Source organism: Lytechinus variegatus, chromosome 14 (assembly GCF_018143015.1).
Source record: "Lytechinus variegatus isolate NC3 chromosome 14, Lvar_3.0, whole genome shotgun sequence".
NCBI classification, from domain to species: Eukaryota; Metazoa; Echinodermata; class Echinoidea; order Temnopleuroida; family Toxopneustidae; genus Lytechinus; species Lytechinus variegatus.
This window is the reverse complement of record NC_054753.1, coordinates 29,100,780-29,121,128: the sequence shown is the minus strand read 5'-3', so window position 1 is coordinate 29,121,128 and position 20,349 is coordinate 29,100,780. Positions and strand designations below refer to the sequence as shown.

Sequence of the window (20,349 nt, the reverse complement as noted above, 5' to 3'; positions counted from 1 at the left end):
TCAAGACCGCATCATTCCTCCAACATTCCATCATCATCAATTTCACGAGTGACGAAAGCGATCAAGTGCGTTCACACTGCGGGCTATTCGGTGCCTAAACTATGCTGGTAACTATTTTATTATGAAAAAAATTGATCCTCATTGGTCGTTGATCCCTAAAAGACAGGTTGTAAGTCTATGAAAAGATATTTTGTTTTGTATGTGAATTGTTATTTAATAGGCCTACATTAAAAAAAAAATAGATTCGGAAGCGACCGCCCCCATTTCCGGCACCTCTGCTCTCCATCCCCATCTCTCTCATAGTACCCCCTCCTCTCTCTCCCACGCATACACACACGCACACCACACCCTCTCTCTATCTATTTTCTTTTTAGTATTTCTATATTTTTCTCTTTCTCAAAATCGCTATACAACACATCAATATTCCTTTACTTACATTTTATCTCCAAATTACATCTTATATTTATCATATTTCGGCATCTTGAAGCAGTCACCCGTTATATTTACATTGCATGTTGTGATAGGCATCATCATGAATTATTTGTCAGTATTGGGCCTAGATGCCAGGCGAAGATACAGACGGAGTATAGCCACTGGAGCTTCTTTCTTTTCTTTTGGTACAAGGGAGAGAAAAATAATTGTTGAATTTGAAAAAAAAGGAACAGATTTCTGCAAAAGTTGCAAATAATAAAAAAAAAACTTAATAAAAAGGGAAACGACCGATCCGGGATACTCGCATGTATTTGTATATGGGATGTGCCGCTCTATAGCTTGGCCTCGAGCTTGGTCACTCTTTTGTGAAATACATCCTCAAAGTAGAAGTAAGAGTAGCAGAAAAATAATAGAACACTAGAAACAAAAATATCTGTCAAGGCTTAAGAAAGTCCATCAAAGATTAAAAAAGGATATTAAAGCTTCATTTTTTTTTATTTGTGACTTTGCTTTTAATCTGTGTCTTAAAAATGATTCTAAAAAATTTGCAAATGCTTTTTCTGTATTGTATCTTCATTATATCAACAGACGTGTAATTTCTCACACTTTCCTGAAAAATTGGGCTAGTCATAATGAATCATTAAAAAAATATTTTAGAGCTTTTGGAGCAGTATTTGCAAATCAATATAGAGATGTACTTGGACAAAATATGAACCAATAGCTCAGATTTGAGCTAACTCAAGACCCTTGAGCTACTAGAAACTCAGAGGTACTGAGTAACTGATATAGCGCCATCTGATGTTTAACCATGGAACTCTGGCATCACGTTTGTCGTTTCGAGAACGAACTTTACTGAGCTAAATTTTTGTTTTTGGAGTAATTATGGCTGCATTTGTGCCTGGTCAGGAAGAGCAAGAGGAAGATGCATCGGAGCTAAAATTTCCCAAAGGTGAGACAACTCAAATACTATTATATATGATAAAAGTAGTAAAATATATATGGCGGTATATGCCATTTCTTTCGTCCGAGTCTAACCCAGGGAGCGATCATGCACCGGCCCGGCCCGGCACCTTGCTCCTCAACAAGGGATCAGCCTGGAGCGCTCCGGACGAATGTCGTCGGGTTGACTGAAAGTGAAAAGAAAGGCCTGACTCAAATAGTGTTGTCAAGTGACTTGTTTTTTTTCTTTTGAACATGGGAACTGGTTTCCATGCAGTAGTACTACCAAGCAGTAATTCAAAATTGATTTCTTGACGAAAATACTGTCTAAATAGTCAAATTTCTGTATTGCTTTGCCTTGGTTAAACTTTAACTTGTGTCTGTGATGTTGATTGATTTGATAATAGCAATGATGATTGACGTCGTTGATAATGGCGAGGATGAAGATGATGTGAATGATGATAATGATGATGAGTAATTAATGAGGAGGAGGAGAAGGATGAGGTCATGAGGATGATCATGATGGCATTGATGATGATTATGGTGCAGGATTTTGGCATAGAGTGATGAATAATAATTGGTGTCCAAGTGCATTGTAATTTTGTATTAATTATCCTGCATGAATTTTAGAGCTGAAATGGATCATGCTACAATACTCATAGTGAGGCTTTGTAATATATCTTTTTATTGTCATAGTATTAATTCAGATATTTCATCACAATTCAAAACAAAAGAAAATATGTTATCCTTTATTTCATTTTCCGTACTATAATGTGTTTAACTGCTCGGAATTCTAATTTTCTTTGTGACTCTTTAGTTGCACTAATTTGAAAACATATCTTTCAATCTTGTTTGCTTCTTCGAAGTTCTTCCTTAATTTAACATTTGTTGCTATTCCCAATAATTGTTTTCCATCTTAGCTAGATACCCAACCTCTTTTAATTTGTTCCTGTCTCCCTCTTTTTTCACGCTGTCTTCCTTTCTTACATGTCCTCGCTACTTTGTCCTACATGTACATGTACCTCAGTCTGAGTCCTTGCCATATGCTGGGTATGTGTATTATGATTTTTTGAAGAACAATTTCATTCTGTTATTTGCCTATTTAATTTTAAGTTATATATGTATATTTTTTTATGCTGAATGTAATTCAGCCCTTTGGCTGCTACATGTATTTTCAGTGTATGAAATAAACCATTCAAAAAATGAATAAATAAATATTACACAACTCACAAGAATGTTCTGTTATCTGATTGGTCCAAATTGGATCACATGATATTCAGTGAATTGCATTATGGCATTCAAAATGCACTATCCTGCACTCTGACACCATACCAAATGTACTATCCTGCACTCTGATGCCATGCCAAATGCACTATCCTGCACTCTGACGCCATACCAAATGTACTATCCTGCAATCTGACGTCATACCAAATGCACTATCCTGCACTATGACGTTAAAGTGCAGAATAGTGTGAGGACTGGAATTATCTAGAATTTAGATCAAATATAGCATTCGTGGCAACTCATTAACATTGCAGGGGGTTGTATAAAACAAACAATGCACACATTCTTGTGCATAGAGGACCTACATGTAAATAATGAAATCTGTGCTTGACTCGCCAAATGGATATACCACACTCAGTCCTGCAGACCTTGGTGTGGTACATCGATTGGCTCTTATTGCATATCATTCATTAATTGGCGCTGCATGCATGGGCTTACATGTACGTACATGTACTCTGCATTATTTGTACATGTATTGTATAATAATAAATGAAAACAGACATGAAACATACATGTACATCATAACAACTCCCAGGGTGCAAAATCTAGCTGCTTGGAAAGGATAAGGGAACTTATTTAAAGGAAACCAGATTAAGAAATATTTTTTTTGTTCTTCAGCACAGAAAAAATGTATTTTGTTCAAACAACAACTTTTGCTTTGATTTCTGAATGATGGTTTATGGCTTTGTCTTAACTTCTTCAATCCCCCTTCCTCTTTCTTTTTCCTCATTTATTCAATTTTCTGGGTTTTTTTCTTCTCTTCTCATTCAGAAAGGGATTCACTCCACTTTCTATAAATCTATAAATTTTTGTTTGTTATTACAGGGAAAAACTACAACAAAAAGGCCACTAACAAAATTGCGTAATTTTGAGATAAGCCCGACTATAATGAGTACACTTTGTTAGATTTGTATAAATGTGCAGTGTGAATTCTACTGTTGATAAATTTAATCTATTACACACGGTTTATAAAATTATAGTAGGTTTTACAACAGCAAAAAAAAAATCACTCTCTGACATTACTTATTAACTTAGGTCTTTATTGAAATAGGTTTCACTAAATTTTTTTTAAAATCCTCCGAACATATGCCAACTATTTTTTCAATCACTTACATGTATATCAATTAAGATGAAAAAAACCCTATGAACCCTGAATTAATTGGGACAGTCGTGACCCTTACCCTAAATTATTTGCAGATATCGAGATTATCAGCAAAATGAAGGAATACATGACATTTGAAATAAATGATAGATCTCCTATTCTCATGATTTTAGCCCAGCCATGTCAGTGGTTTCTCACTCCGCTGGTACCCAGCCTGGCCCAGCTGATATCATTTAGCTTCCCGTACTTTCGATAATCTCAAATTTTGTCTAAAAATCACTGCTTTGATGGAAGTGAAATTCAAGAGGAGCTTGCGCATATTATTTGTACAAGCCTCATTGGAAGGGTAGTACATGTACATCTTGGTCATTTATGATGCTACATGTAAAACCTTATATATGAAAGCCAATCATCAACAAAAATATAAAGTTCACACCTGATATCTAAAACCCTTTCTTTTTTAATCACATGACGTGAAGCCGGTATTCTGGCTTTTCGGGTTCAAAGGGTTAATACTGTCCTTTGTACTGTCCAAGAAATTGAATTGGATTGTCATGTAAACTGAATGTACATGTACATGTATCGGTGCTGTGGATTACATGTATAATAATATTATATATGAATTTGTTTACAAAATTATACTAATATTGATTTGACAATAACAAATTGTGTTCAAATTATGATTCAGTTCATTGTAGCCTACTTACATGCTTTCAAAGACATTTTTTTGTTCTTTTTCCACATGAAATGATTTCATTTATTTCTATTCTTATGTCATACTTGGGTCTATTAAGTAAAAAGAATTGAACATTTATAAAGCTCTTAATCTGTTCTCGTACATTTCACGGTAGAATGACATAGAATGGTCAACGCATTCAATGATGTCATCCGTGAGCTGATCATGCGGTAAGGGCCCAGATTCGAGTCGTGGTGCCACAAACCTTGTGCTGTTTAAAGCTTTTGCGTAAAACTCTGCCCCGATGCCAGACAACATATTCTCTACAGGTGTTACAAAATTCTTTGGGAATTCGTTACTGGGGGTCCATTTCAGAAGGCTATCGCTGTAGGGAAACCCGACATCCTCACAGAAAACCTTCAAGATCTTCTGTGGTTCGGTGACAAGGTCGAAAGCATCGATGATGATGGGGTTTGGGTCGATGTTTTCTTGGACATACTTCCAGAGTTGGTACTGCTTCTCATACCAACTCTTTGGCCGTACCCCAATGCCGTCATCGCGAACAATGTCGAACTTGTCTTCATGAATAAAGTTCTTGTTTTGATCTTGCGAGGATTCAGCTGCTAGAATGCTCTTCCGGAAAGATGCAAAGACCCTTGACGGTTCTCGAATAAGAAACACATATCGGAAGCCTTCCGGAAGGTAATCCTGTACATGATCCACAATGTAGCCCATCTCCTTATGAAATATATACTTGCTTGTTGCATTCTGTAAATCTTGTTTAATGTCATGACACCTGGAAATACAGTGTAATAAAGAAAAGATTTAGTTCTAGTAATAGTAATGAAAAACCGACAAAAATTATGCGCTTTCTTTTTCTTCAGTTACATGTATGTGAACCCAGACCAGAATTGACAATTTATCCTGCTTTTTGTTATTATGTTATTGTGCAGATGCTGTCAGTGTCAGATATGATTTGGAGCTGTGTGTAGAAGCCTTTCAGAAATTTCCAATGATTTCCTGCCCAATATGACTTTGGGACTGGGTGGAAAATGTGCACCAACCCTGTCCCAGACATTGTTATTTGGAGAGTGGAGATTGGAGAGGGATTGGAAAGGAGACAAATTTTTTTCAATCTTCCATGGGATCATAATCAGATTGATATTCACTCATTGTAAAAACAAGTAAAGGAGGGAGTAGGGTCTATAATTATGTAGATGTCCAATGCTTGACTGAGGCAAAAAAAGGATATATATATGAGTGAGAGGGGAAATATATTATTTGGAGAAAATATTCATTGAAATGCCTAAATTTGACATCTGACTTTATTTGCTCTTCATCACTTTTAATTATCTTGGCTTTTACTTTGCCCTTTTTGCCCCCCCCACGAAAGTGCTGTCTCCCTTGAGATATGTAGCTGGTGTTAAACTTTGCCAATATTTTATACGCAAACATTATTTATCTAGGTACATGCATGTCATCTTTATCTGATGAGTCCCCCATTCTTGACATTTCAGAGGGACTAAAGGTTTGAAATAACAACTCTAATGACCTTCTTTTGCATACTGATTTGTTTACTGAAATTGTTTCAAATGTCCAATGAATTATTGCTATTTGAATGTTTCCTCCTGACAAGTCAATGATTATTACATGTAATTATACTTGAAATTTGTTCTGACTGCTGTAAAAAGTTGAAAAATATTGAAAATTATCAGAATACAGTATCTAGATCAGATACAGCTTGAAATCATTATGCCGGTTTTCTGTCTTATGTCTTGTGTTTTTTCAACATATCTTTTTCTAAAAGTTTAGTTGCAGAAAAATACTTTTTTAAATTCTTGCTTTGGAAATCTTGAAGAAAATAAAAGGGTTGACATATAACTTACGATATTCTTCTGGGGATTAATTTCCTGTCTGCTGAAACCATCATGGGATTCGCGTTCCAAATCTCGATCATCCGTTCATAATCATTCTCATTCCCAACCAATTTGAATGGGAGCTTGCGACCCATCATTGCCGACTCGAACATTTGTGATGTCAGCTCCGCGTAAGAGAACAGCTCGAAGTAGACTTCCATTCCATCGATGGCACTGAGACATTTGGTGAAAACTGTGGATAACGACCTTGGCACGCACCACAAACTGACCTTAACTTGTTCTTCCGCCATTGAATTTGACATTTGACAAGACAAACTTGAATAATACCTCACTATCCCTCAAATGATTCTTCTTCTGGTATACTAACACCCAAGAAAGGAGCCTTCAGGGGTTCATCAGTGTTGGTAGCATGTGAGAGGTGTGTTTAGATGTTTCTTCAACTTTGTAATTGAACTACCAATTCTGGGTGACTTAAACATCAACTGATACACATGTCTCTTGAAGAGTTTTGAAATAAAAGGAATGACCAAGCTAGACAATAGAAACCTATGTAAACATTGCACGATTGACATTACGGGTATGTTACATAACATTTTAGAGTTTTATCTATCATTACAGTCTGCATTTGAAGTTTATATACTGTAACAACTAAATATCCACAAATTTGCTATCTGGGCAAAGCTTGCATCCTTTGTAACTTGTTTGACATATTTAATCACAAAAATCTTCTGGCTTCTTAATTGAAGTGCCCCTAACTAGCCTCTACCATGAGCGTGAAAACTTCACATCTTAAATAGGCCAGGCATGTTACATCACATCATCACATTCGATGTCCCGAGCTGTGCATAGAGAACAATGCATGAGCTATGGAGAAGTTTTGTGTATTTTAAAAAGTTTGAAAGTTAACCTGAAACCCTATGTACGATTGTTCATATCATGTAGTTTACACTATGAATAATATTTTGCTGATGATGGGTTATATGATGTTTTTACCATGTACTGTACAGTGTATTTTTTTTCTTGCTGACTGGCGACATTGCCCGTGTTTGCTGTAGATCCGGTCGTTGTTGTTTTTTCGAGGTAGCACACGTGGCTGTGTGTTAAGCATCCACATGCACACAGGCGCATTGTTTATGTGGAAGATGAGAGAATTAATGTTTGGGGGTTCGGTCTCCCATAATTTCCTTTCCTTGTCCTGATTGGGCCCTTGACATGATGATCCACGTCTTAATTGTTTATTGCTATAAAAATTACAGTCAGTCTAGGGTAAGTTAAAATCACTCTCAGAGTTCACCAGAAGTAGAAATATTCACATGTGTGCAGCAGAGTTTGTGCAAATTAAGCAAGCTATCACTATTCGCTAGCGAGAATTCTTCACTGCTCAGCCAGACCAGTCTAGTAAGCCGCATCACTTGCAGAAAAATATGACATTCATTCATAAAAACGTCCGCTTTGAACCAACAGACAGGAAAACCTGGCTAAAATTCGAGTTAATTGGCTTAACTTAAGAATAAATTTCACAATATCAGAGTATGAAGCCTGTCCTTTGATATTTTAGACAGTCATGCATGATGAAAAGAACAATATGATTGCAGTTCAGTTCAGTCATCAGTTCACTCGACACTAGTCGGCAGGCACAGACCCTGATTGAAACTTTGATCAGCAAGTGTGTCTCCACGCAAAGACTAGCAGATAGAAAACTTGCTCCTGAGTGAGAGGGTCTTCAGTACACAAGGCATGAGTAGGCTGCACATTCATACCCTTAACTTGAGTGAAGGGCTTGCACAGCAGACTCACTCGACACTATTGCCTTTCTTCCCAAATCCCTCATACACTGTATGTACTTTTGTAAACATTTGTTTATCTAACCTTGTCTCCCTTTTTATTCCCTCAGCTGTGGTGATATACAAAGAAATATCCATTGCATTGATATTGCTTTCTTATTCTTCTTTATATGAATAAAGTAAAAATCTTTAGAAATAATCATGCTTCAAGGGCAAAATATAAGCTCTACTGGAGAGTGCATGTACGTGGGTTTGTAATGTGTTTATATACAACTCAGTTGAACACAATGCCATTACCTGACGTCAAATACATGTAAATGGGCCCTTTCTCTGTCAGTGAAATTGCGTTTCCAGCTCTCAGATTTAGGTGGCATTTTGTTAAATTGTTACTTTCTTTTTGTATTTTTTTAATACCTGGGGGCCATGCATAATGTTTAAAGTTAAGAGCGACTTTAATCAAGAACGACTGATGAACCCTTCTTACGAGCTAAACCATCGCCAATTCAATACCATTACCACAAGAAAGGATAACCATGCGTTCTTAAAGTCGCTCTTATGCACAGCACAGCTTTATGAAACACCCATCAGGGGGGTGTTTCACAAAGACTTAAACTATGACTTAGGTCGCACTTAAATGTTGATGCGTACATGATATGCAACGTGCAATCTTATTGATCAATAACGCAGTAGTGCGTGTCCTCTTGGCATGATCTGACCAATGCTGTCATGCCTTTATACTGCGCGCAACCAGACATTTAAAGGTATTGTTTAACTTTGTTAGCAGCCGATTTAAAAAATTCTCAAACCAAGGTGAAACATGTGTACAAGTGCATACATGTATTAGAACTAATAAACCCTGAAAACAACCATGATTGAGAATGATAAGTCAAAACTACAAGGCAAACCCCGATTTTGTAAATAGGCGTCTTATAGACACCTAAATAGTACACATAAGTGTATGGGATGAAATTAAGATGGTGTTTCCGGTCACTTTATATTTCAATTTTTGAAGCACTAAATAATTATTTTCGAAAGCAATTTTTTCTGGGCTTCATTTTTGTAACATATCACAGACACAGGTGACAAGTGTGACCTTCTAGCTCAGATTTTTAAAAAGTCAAACCAATGTTAACCAATCACATAAGTGCGACTCTAAGTCATACTTACCGGTAAATCTTTGTGAAACACCCCCCAGAATACTACATGTATTATAGCTTGGTTAAAATCTTTATATTGATGTGAAAATCTCAGTTTTTGTGATTGTCTTCTTATGTTTACTTTAATGACAAAAAATCTTTCATAGAACCTTTTAACCAACACTTTGGTAGTTGTTCAGTCTAACTTTTTTTAATAACACAAGATTTATTCTGAGATTTGTGAATGCTTTAAAGGGGATTCCAGCCTTGGCCATAAAATGTTGTACCAGGAAGGAGAAAAATAAATTAAACAGAATGGTGAAAGTTTGAAAGAAATCGGACAAGCAATAGGAAAGTTAGAGCTGCTTTAAAATTGAAATCGCTAATACTATGTAGATTTCAAATTGGCAACTGGGTATAATGATAAGGGGCAAGAACAACTTTCCCATAGGCCATGTACTTCATTATCAGGGATTTGTGGTTTTCTCCTAAGTACCCATTTCCCTGGGGCAGTAATCTAAATATAACCCAGGTAGTATATTTCTTTATGTCCTCATGAAAGAAAAATATAATTTGAAATAAAACTTTTGGGAAAAATGACATTTTAGCCATAATATGTATTGGAGTACTTGGAAGAGCAGTCCTTGCCTTACATCACCATGACATCACACATGCGGCCAATTTGAAGTCTCCATAGGTATAGTGATTACTAATATTTACAACTTTTAAAAATTCACTTTCTTTTTGTTTGTCCAATATTGTTCAAACTTTCACCTATCACCTTGTCTGGTTTTTCTTTTCCTTACAAAAACAAGTTTTAATTTGGGTTGGATTCCCCTTTAAAACGAAGTTTAAGGGGCTGGTGGGAGTGTGGCTCATTTCCATATAATTTAAGGACGTTCCACAGTTTTCTTTGTGCCCATATTTTATGCTACGTGCATCATTGATGTCACAATGGATAGACAGGTGATTAATCAGCTCTAGGTATCATCTGATTTTTTTACACGATCTGCATTCTAACTGCAGATCTGATGTGTTGCTTTATAAAGCTAATTAGCTTAAAATAATCCATGGACCAATGTTTTAATGCTACAACTTCTGAGTACTTGAAGTGCTGCAAAGTATGACAATTTATGACATTGAGTTTGAATGAGTGGTGGTTTGGAATTTTTCCTCACGTAGATACATGTAGATCTACATGTATACAACCTTTTGTGTGTTTTTAGTGTCTTAGATAGGATACTTGCTCCAACAAAAGTGCTGATAGTTAAAGCAATCACAAGAACCCCTATTTTGTCTCGCGTGCATAGCAGAGCGAGACCATAGGGGCTGCTTTTCTGATGGCGGTGAGAGCAGCGTTTAATATCAATATCATATGAATATTTTCTTTTGTGAATAATTATTCAATTAGCTATTTTCAAATTCAGTACTGCTGCAAATTCAAATCACATAATGCAGGTGAGACTGCCAGAGCCGTTCAACGTGTTTAATGTATACACCGCTCAAGTACCAGTACATCTTTTTGTACATGTAGAAGCGTGCAAAGTTTGTTGAAAATGACATGGATTTTGAATACAGTGCAGTATTTAATTTAAAAGGCACTTTGGGCAGGTACATGTTGTAGTCACTTCTAACTCAATCAGTTGATGGACTATCTTTTGATTTCATCTTTAAATTTTCAGAGTTTGACCAAGCAGAAACCCTTGCTTCTGATCTTGGAGGTTCGCCAGGTGTGCTCGCGCAGAGGCGATGGTCGGACAACGCTCTGCGGTCGCTTTCACCAAAATTGTAGCGGATCAATGCGGCCAGAACAGCGTAGCGAAAAATATACACAGCTTTGAATTGGATTTCTTTCTTTTTTCTCGCTATGCCTTGGAATGGAAATTTTAGTGTAAAAATGGTGGTCCCGTCACATACCCACCACGCATTATATACTGAGTGCCCCGCCCACCCCCAGGGTTTGAGCAAGCAGAAACCCTTTTAGGTCCCAGAGGTGTGGTATTGGATGATACTTGAGCACAGAAACAGTAACTTGCCTCTTTTTTGGGAAGTATTGATGGACCTACTTGCCTTCTATTCTGATACTTGCCTTCTATACTGATATAATTAACTTATTGAATACTCTTTTGTGTAATCTTTCAGAGTTTGAGCAAGCAGAGACGCTTCTGATCTCAGAGGTTCGGATGTTACTGGAACACAGGAAACAACAGAATGAAAGTCAAGAGGAGGAACAAGAACTCAGTGATGTTTTCATGAAGACACTCAACTACACAGAGAGAGTGTCAAAGTTTAAGAACAGAGAAACAATTGCTGATGTCAGAGGGTAAGGGATTTAAAACAAAAATTCTCTTCACCAGGGGTCCTGCTACAGGGGCAGTGGGCCCCCCCCCAAAAAAAAAAGTTTTAATGGATCAACTTCACACTTACCCATTTCTGCATTTAAGACTGTTTTATGAGCCATTTTAGGTATCCATATCAAAGGTCAAGAGTAGAAGAAAAATATTGTTCGAAAACATAGGAAGTGCATGATGGAACAACTGGATGTCTGTCTTATGTATACATACAGCAGAGATAATGATCCAACTTTTGTTCTTTCCATGAGGTATAAATGTCCATTACGTGGTTGAGAAACCATTTAGTCTCTTTTTAAAAAGATTTTTTTATAATGCCAAAATTTATCAGATTTATGCACTGTTTCTTTTATTATGTATGGTAGGTTATTACAGCAGCAGCAACCTAAGCTCCACAAGTTTGAACTTGCTCTACTTGCCAACCTCTGTCCAGAAACTGCAGAAGAGGCTAAAGCTCTCATTCCAAGGTATTATGTTAGCTTGATCTATTGTACATGTAGTTCTTCTTACACATCAGAGTGATATTTGAATATGAAGTTATCAAATTTCTACCAAAATCAATGAAAATCATAATGTATATGGATGAATGGCAACCATGAAGATGGTAGATAACAAAAATATAATATACCTCCATGTAGGTTATCCCCTACATTCACACATGAAGCTGAAAATTGTCAAAATGAAAATCAGTGATACATTATTAACTATCTCTCATGTATTACACATGGGCACATGTATTTGCATGAAAATCCTGTCTTTTTGGGTTGATTATAAAAGGACTCACAGACCAAACCAGCATTGTTATCATTGATGTCAAATTTACTGAAAATTAGAAATCAATCATACATCAGTCAACAATTTTTATTTTTTTCTAGCATATATGACACAGTATGGACTTAGTGTTAGCATTATTATCTTTCTCCATATCGAGAGCACTGATTTGATTGATTATGTGGAAAAGTGGAGATATTATTAACATTTTTGTCCTCAGATGATGCTGTCCTTGCTCTGTTTAAGCTGAGCATTGCTATTTGTTGTTTTTTTGCTACTATTATCATTATCTATCATTATTATATATCATCATTTATCATTATCACAGACTTAACTGCATACAGGGCTCCCACAGTCATGGAAAATCCTGGAAAAAATTTGTGGTCATCGAAAATTGGTTTTCATGATATCCATTTTTCCCAGTTTTGTTACATCCCAAATTCTACATAACTCCCGGGACGTCACGGGAAGTCATGGAAAGCAGCAATTTAGTCATGGGGATAAGTCATGGAATTCTGTTTCACTTTTCAAATTTCTGTGGGAACCCTGTGTTTGTAATTTTGTTTTTCTTTTTTTCCTGTTGACAGCCTTGAAGGAAGATTCGAGGATGATGAGCTAACGGAAGTCTTGGAAAACATGCAAACGAAGAGAAGCTTCCAGTACTGATCGTTGCTTTCATAAAGTACACTCACCCGGAGTAAGCTTTCCATCAATGCAAAATGGGGTTGGTGATCTTACAAGGCCACCTGTATATATACTTCAGGGAGGGTTTCATGAAAGGACTTGTCGGACGTTTTATCCGACAAGTCCTGTTTTATCTGACAGTTACTATAGTAACAGTGCTTCTCAACCAATCAGAATCCAGGAAAGTTGTCAGATCTGACAACTTGTCGGACAAAAATATTGATGAAACGCCCTCCAGAAGTAGAAACAGGGCCCCATCAAGCATCGAGTTGAAATTGGTCTGATCAATTGCAAGTATGGACAGCCAGTGACGCCAACGTCTAGAGTAAATGTATATGTCCATTCAACGTGTTTTCTAAATATGATGAATGAACGATTCCATGGCATTCGCTCCATTGACAATTGCTCCAATGGAAAATCTGCATGTTATTCCAAACATAAAACCCAACCTCCAAATTCTAAATAGACTCTAATCCTTATCTCTACGTTATTCTGAACCTAAATCTCTATTTTAATCCTAACTCTAACCATATACCCTCTGAGACATTGAGACGGAAGCAAATATCGCAGGAGAAATGTTATGCCACCGAATGAACATGCATGCATCACTGTGTAGAGAATCAGTGTTCTCTTTTTTGTTTCAAAAAGGATATTGTGTGAATGTGCTACGTGGAGATAACATTGATGGGTTTTCCATAGATGAACGGGGCTTGTGAAACAGGGCCCTGGATAACTGCCTTTGTCAGAAATGATTAGCAGAAGAGTTACGCGCAACCCAAAGTCAATTTGTGAAAGGACCATTTTCTCCAAGATCTGTATTATTCAAAGGCCAATCATTGGGCTATTTCTTCCCAAAATAATTCTCAAATTTTCTACGGAACATTTTTGCAGAGGACATGTTTTCTAACGACAAATTTAACATGTCCATTATCAGCCTAAATAGATCATGCAGTAATGGAAATATAACTTTCAACCTTGTTTTGAATTTGGGTTTATAACCTAGTCACACTCGGGCAAAATGAGTAAAATCATAGCCAGAATGAATATACTCTAGATATTCCTGTATATTCAAATTGCCTTCTAAATACCCCAGAAAGAATTATGAAAGCATTCCAAACGTTTTTGGGCTAGAGGGCTAGATCATAAACTCTGGTCAATTGTCCTGAATATCTTCTGTGACACAATCTTTGATAAAAAAAATCTTTAAAAACTGCTGTATAAGTTATGCTTATCAAGATATGCTTCATTTTAACATCATAATGCAACAGGGAATACTACTATGTATTACATGATGTAATGATACCCACAGTATTGCTGAAGATTTCTCTTGTTATCCAATTTAGATATTTTTGTAAGTACTATGGTTAATAAATTTTGATATGTGGAGAGAATTTTTTGACAGGGAATGAAAAAAAAGTGCTAATAATTTTACATTGTGATCTCTATTTATACAAATGACTAAAGATTGAGTAATGAAGATTGAGTTATAATTGATATTCCCTTTGCAGAAATTGAGGACTGATTATAAACCTAAACATGTATGATTGACCTCAGAAACATAAGGAAAACATCTGTTTATGTGTTTGCCCATTTAAAGAGTCCATACTTAGTTACTTACTCCAGGGTGCTACATAAGCACTTGCCCGATTGCCCAAGGCAAGTAAAAGTTAGAGGTGGGCAAGTGTTTTGAAGGAAAAGACCAAAACTAGTTGCCCGAATTGGGCAAGCATGATTCTCACAGTATAATGACCAAAATTAGGGTTGATATGATATCGATCTTACTTTTGATCATTGCACTGGCAGGTAGATCAGTTCATGTCAAAAGAGAGAAAAGGGTCAATGGTTTATAAAACCGCTAAAATTTTGAAGAGCTAAAACTTTTTTCAAGGATTTTTTCGGGCAAGTGAAATAGATTTTTGGACAAGAATATTCCAACTATTTGAAAATTTACTTGCCCAACTGGGCAAGTGCTTCAGAAAAGTTATGTAGCACCCTGCTTACTCGATTTGAAAAGTGAAATCCAGCCTTTTCCATTGTCTGATTCTGATTTATAATCAATCCACAATTCCTTGTAGTATCATTGCTTTTAACTTGGGCGTTATGTTGATGGAAAATGAGATGAAAGTCTGCTCATTGAAAAATCGCTCTGTAAGACATCTGAATAAATGTATTTGTATAAAGTTTTGTACATATTTTAGATGATGTCATTGTCCTTTTGTGTTTTATTTTATGATTTACAATAATGGGGTATGAGGTTGAGAGAGAAGGGGGGGGGGGGGGAGGATGGAGAGGGGGAGGGGGGGGGGGGGTGGGGGGGTTGTGGATGATGGGAGCTTCAAAAGATTGTGAAGGTTGTATGGGAGTGTGTGTGAGAGAGAGAGACAGAGGGTTGGAGACCCTAGGTATTGGAAACAAAATGATACTATTTGCAAAGTATTCCCTGAATTGAACCCCTTAAACAAGTACAGCGATATTTCATTTGTTATATCACGAATGTCAGTCGTCAGTTTTACCTTTACCAACATCATTGGGTTTAGTACAGCCCCACTCACGTAAATCGTACTCTAAACGTAGTGTTGACTCATGGAGCAAAAATCCGGGGCAAAAATACATCCTTTATAAACATTTTAGTCTTAATTTTTAATACCCTCGCAAAGTTGACCCTAAACACAGATTTCCTGGCGAAAATAGATACCCTTTTTAATTATTTCAGTGGGTATGACACCCTTATTACGTGATGTACGTCACATGCCCTATCTTGAAAAAGACATCCTTCTAGTTCTTACATGTGTTTTTTGGTCGCGCATGGTATCCACTCGTCAATGTAAGTGCCATCCCCCCCATTCTTTTGGTCAATGATAATCGCCATAAATGTTCATTGGTGATTATTTAGAGTGTAAGAAAGGTTCACCAGTCCTTCAAGTTGCCATTAACTTACGAACAGCTTTATGAAACATCCACCAAGGTGGGGGGGGGGGGGTACACAAATTTCTGTTGAAAGAAAAAAAGGTGTGTTGGGGCAGGCAAATCAGCCACCTGGACACATCCCTGTGTGTGAGAGAGAGAGATAGGGGGGGGGGGGGCGTAGGGGAGCAGAATGTTTATTGTGATCGGTTCAAAAGAGTGCGTATTTGTTTGTGAGGAAGAAAGCATGTATGGGAAAGAGAGAGAGAGGGGGGGGGGGGGGGGACTGGAGAGAGGGGCAGAGAGTGATCGAGCAAGAGAGCAAAGTGAGGAATAATGGGTGGAAACAGAACAGTGTATATAAAGATAAGCAATATTTATATCGGAGAGCAAAAATCGAAATAAAGAGATTAAGGGCCAGGAAACTGACATGAAGGGGGCAGATCAAAAGAAAGAAAGAGGGGGGGGGGGGGGGGGGGGGTGAGGATCAAGTGACTGAAAGTAAACGAAATCCAGCATAGAAGCGGGAAGATGAATTTTATTTAATTTTGGAATGGATCGAAAAAAGGGAAAAGCCTCTAGTAAATCAACCAACTAATTTGATTTCCCTATTGTGCGTCTTCCTGTTTTCCTTCTTTCTTTTTCTCTCTCCCTTTCTCAATCGATCTCCTGGTCTCAGCTCTGATCATGCCTTTTATATTAAGCATACACCCCTCTGCATGATTTGCTCTTGTGTCACCACCATCTCTATCAACATCACCAAGGCATCTCCAGTAAAATGATCCTCCTCGAGTTCATCATCATCAGCACAGGGATGCCAGTTGGCATTGATCAGAGGGCCTGAAAATCACCTAGAATACAATATTTAGTATAGCCTGAAAATAAACTGCCAGGGCCTGAAAAAGCCTGAAAACTGGCATCCCTGATCAGCATCATCATCATCATCATCAACAACAACAGCACGTCTAGGCATACCGGTGGTAAACAGCCCCCCCCCCCCTCCGCTCCCATCACCTCTGATGACCCTACTCCAACATGGTGCGTAGATTAACTACGTCTGATCTCGAAGACTAGTCGCGTCGATGCGATTGTCATGAACACGGGTGTAAACAACATGGCAGGCACTGGAGAAAACTCGACAAAATCAAAGAACAAAATCAGTTTATCGAATTCGTTAACCAAATATCTCCACGATACTGTTTTACCGAGGAGACGGGAAATACAAGAGGTTCATAGAGCACTCATCAGACGGATAATTGGGCCGATTTTGAGGAAGATTAGTGAGCTAGACGACCGCTTCCAAAGTGAATGCGAGGGACTATTGAATGAGACCGGTGAAAGCTTTGTGGGTGTTAATCATTGTCAATATTACAAAGTTGACGTCGCCGTGGTTTTGTCGAATCTCCTCTCTCCAAAATGCCTCGAAAAATCCTCTCAAGGACTTCCTTTGCAAGGGCAACAACCTGCCGCTTTTCTAGACAGTGCTGCGTGTGATAACCCGTACATTTCACCTCTTTCCGGCTTCGGATACGTTCTTGCCGACACTGAAAAACTGCTCCTCCATGATTTGCTGAGTATCAAGCAAGATGAGGTGTCATCAGCCCAACATGATGATGTCAGTTTCTCAAATAGATCCTTTCTTTCTCCTGGGAAGGTTGTGAAGAGGTTTGCCAACCTTGTCGAGGAAAGTGTGGAGATTTTGCTGGAGGAATGTATCTGGGAAGAAGAACCAACGGTCTATGAAATTTCTGTGAAAAGAGAAGGTGTGATGTGCTTGTTTCGAATTCAGTTGGCCTAACGTTAGATCTGTATTATTTTGATTTATTTAATGTTTACATTTTGAAAGTATTTGTTTGTTCATTTATGCGTTTAATTCTGTGACTAAAAGTCACAGTATCTAATGCTAATCTTTTGTCTTCATAGGCCTGTTCACAATCAGGAATCTCATTGATTGAAGTCATTTTTATCTTTAGATTACACTAAAAATATGAATTCAATTGTTGTAATCATCTTCTGTTTTGTTCTCTTAAATATTGTCTAACATTTTGTACATTAAAAGATTGATGAAGCTTTGCTTGTTAATTTTTCCAAATGACTGTTGAAAATTGATTGTCGGGACACACAGCAATTGGTTATACCGATTTTATTAATGATGTATACTCTCCTAGGATTTAAATGTAGGCCTTGACTATTGAATGATTGATTGAGAATCTCTTAAACATCTCTTTGACTATTTTGACACATTTGCCCTCACGCAGTATTTGGTGAAAGCATTTGATTCACAAATGAGCAACTGGTTATAAAAGTGTAACTTGATAATGTGTTTTGCAGATTATGAAATTGTGTGAACACCCATTACTGTATTTTAATGGTATTTTCTTTATTAAAGCACTGGATCCAGGCCATGAAATCATGCATATTTTATCAGTCTTACATGCAGGGCCGTCGCCAGGGGGGGTGCGGAGGGTGCGAACGCACCCCCCTTCAGAACCCCCCAAAAAATTAAAAAAATAAAAAAAACGGAGGGGGGGTAGGGATACTTGAGGGCTCTTTTGAAATAGATCTGGCCAGCGGGCTATATAACTGCATGAAATTGAGTTAATACGTTGTTTTTTGTGTTTTTGTGTTTTGTTTTCATAAAAAGCACCCCCCCTAGAAAAAAGCTGGTGACGGCCCTGTACATGTATGATTCAATGTCTGAACTCTGATGTGATGTCTACCAGTACTTAAATTTAAAAAAAAAAAACTTTGTTCTGTGTTTTAGGTCATTTAGTGAGACTGCATGTTATACTAAGAGGCGAGGAATATACAATTGAACTGATCCCTGCATTGGAACTCACTGGCTGGTGGCCAAAGAGTCTACAGAACTGGGGACCTGAGTGTGCCGCAAGGCCAAACCAATGGTTGGACTATGCTCTCATGTCAAAGGTCAAGAATAAATTCCATGTGTTCCCCGCCCGGCCCCCACCAGGCCACGATGCCTTCCGACTCTGGTGCACCTACTTCAGCTTGAGTGAGAAGGTCTTGGCTAGGACCGTGATCGAAGACGACGTCCCCGAGGTGTCGTGCCGTGCTCCCATCCTGCTGACAATGCTGTCGCTCTGCGAGGAGAACTCCGAAGAGTTCTACCCAGTCACGCCACGGATCATAACCACCGCATTTCTCCATCAGTGCACGCAGTATCCCCTTCAAGATGACTGGACACCTAATAAGCTTGGAAGAGCTTTTGTGGACCTTTTCTTGTCTCTCATAGGCATGTTGAAGTCAGGAACCTGTAATCACTACTTTCTCCCATCCTGTAACATCTTGGACAACTCAGAAGACCTGAAACCTGTAGCACACCATCTCAAAGCCATTCTTAATGACATTGTAGAGAACCCAAACAAGACACAATTTTTGCATCTTAATCATAAGTCAAAAAACAGGGCTGGTAACACTGGAAGTCGGTAGGATAGGACAGATCATGGATGTGCAGTGTACATGTACAGTATAGGCTAAGTCCACCCATTATCTACTAGTTGAATTTTAAGTTTTTTTGATAGAGCAACGGTGAAAATTTCATCAGAATTAGAAGAAACTTCTTTAAAGTCAAGGGTTTTCCTCAGTACCCCTTCTTCCCAAAATGCTTTCTGGGCGGATATCATCCCCATTACAGATACAATCAGTGGTTCCTTTATCTCATAATCAGACAAAGAATTAGGAGGGGCAGTCATCAGGTGTATTCAGACCGACTCAAATTCCAAAAAATACCAGGGATTCTCTGACTGGGAAATTTACCCTGATCTACCCCAATTGGAAAATATCCGATAAATAGTAGGTACTGGTCAAAATTATGAGAACTTTCGGATGTCGCAGGGACTTTTCCAAGGTCGCAGGTATTCTTGCAAATTAGGAGATCTTTCTCAACTGAAAAAGCGGTTGGCGAGGGCACTGAGGTGCTCATACCTCCCAGACCATATTGTACATGCTTGTAACTATGAGAACATACCCCTAAATAGTCTGCTTCAGATCAGTATGTATGTGGGAAATTATTGTCATCTATTTTATTAAGTTCATGTAAATGTACAGGTATTCTGATTATTGAAGTGTTCTGGATACACCCATTGACCCAAATTCACAAAGGTGGATTTTAAAACCATTGGTTGAACCCATGGTTTATGCAGATTTCCTGTATAAATAATGTTTATTTACCACGTATATTAAAAATTGTTGTGAAATTGACGCCTGTTGCCATGGTTAAAATACACTATTTAATTCATGAACCCACTGTTTGAAGAGTGGACTCATTGATTCAAAAGAGTGAACTCATGAATAAAATAACGTGTATAACCACTCAATTTTGCGCACAGTGACAAAAACGCTCATCAAATTTTGACATTTTGTTAAAAGACCCGGTGAATAGCGTAATT

The 20,349-nt window shown here is 37.7% G+C and overlaps 3 protein-coding genes across 3 annotated transcripts; 2 read left to right on the top strand and 1 right to left on the bottom strand.

The window, feature by feature from the left end:
- The first annotated feature begins 1,242 nt into the window (after positions 1 to 1,242).
- Positions 1,243 to 13,196, top strand: LOC121427491 (DNA-directed RNA polymerase II subunit RPB4-like). Its single transcript, XM_041623914.1, has 4 exons — positions 1,243 to 1,381; positions 11,373 to 11,553; positions 11,947 to 12,048; positions 12,940 to 13,196. Exons 1-4 carry the CDS (start codon positions 1,315 to 1,317, stop codon positions 13,016 to 13,018), a joined length of 429 nt encoding a protein of 142 aa, XP_041479848.1. The 5' UTR covers positions 1,243 to 1,314; the 3' UTR covers positions 13,019 to 13,196.
- Positions 4,519 to 7,636, bottom strand: LOC121427490. Its single transcript, XM_041623913.1, has 2 exons — positions 6,320 to 7,636; positions 4,519 to 5,229 (listed from the first exon to the last, which is right to left on the bottom strand). The coding sequence occupies exons 1-2, from the start codon at positions 6,610 to 6,612 to the stop codon at positions 4,569 to 4,571; spliced, it is 954 nt and encodes a 317-aa protein (XP_041479847.1). The 5' UTR covers positions 6,613 to 7,636; the 3' UTR covers positions 4,519 to 4,568.
- Positions 13,197 to 16,988: 3,792 nt separating the features above from the next.
- Positions 16,989 to 20,077, top strand: LOC121427805 (putative nucleotidyltransferase MAB21L1). The gene is made up of 2 exons (XM_041624369.1): positions 16,989 to 17,703; positions 18,705 to 20,077. The coding sequence occupies exons 1-2, from the start codon at positions 17,034 to 17,036 to the stop codon at positions 19,388 to 19,390; spliced, it is 1,356 nt and encodes a 451-aa protein (XP_041480303.1). The 5' UTR covers positions 16,989 to 17,033; the 3' UTR covers positions 19,391 to 20,077.
- The last annotated feature ends 272 nt before the right edge of the window (positions 20,078 to 20,349 follow it).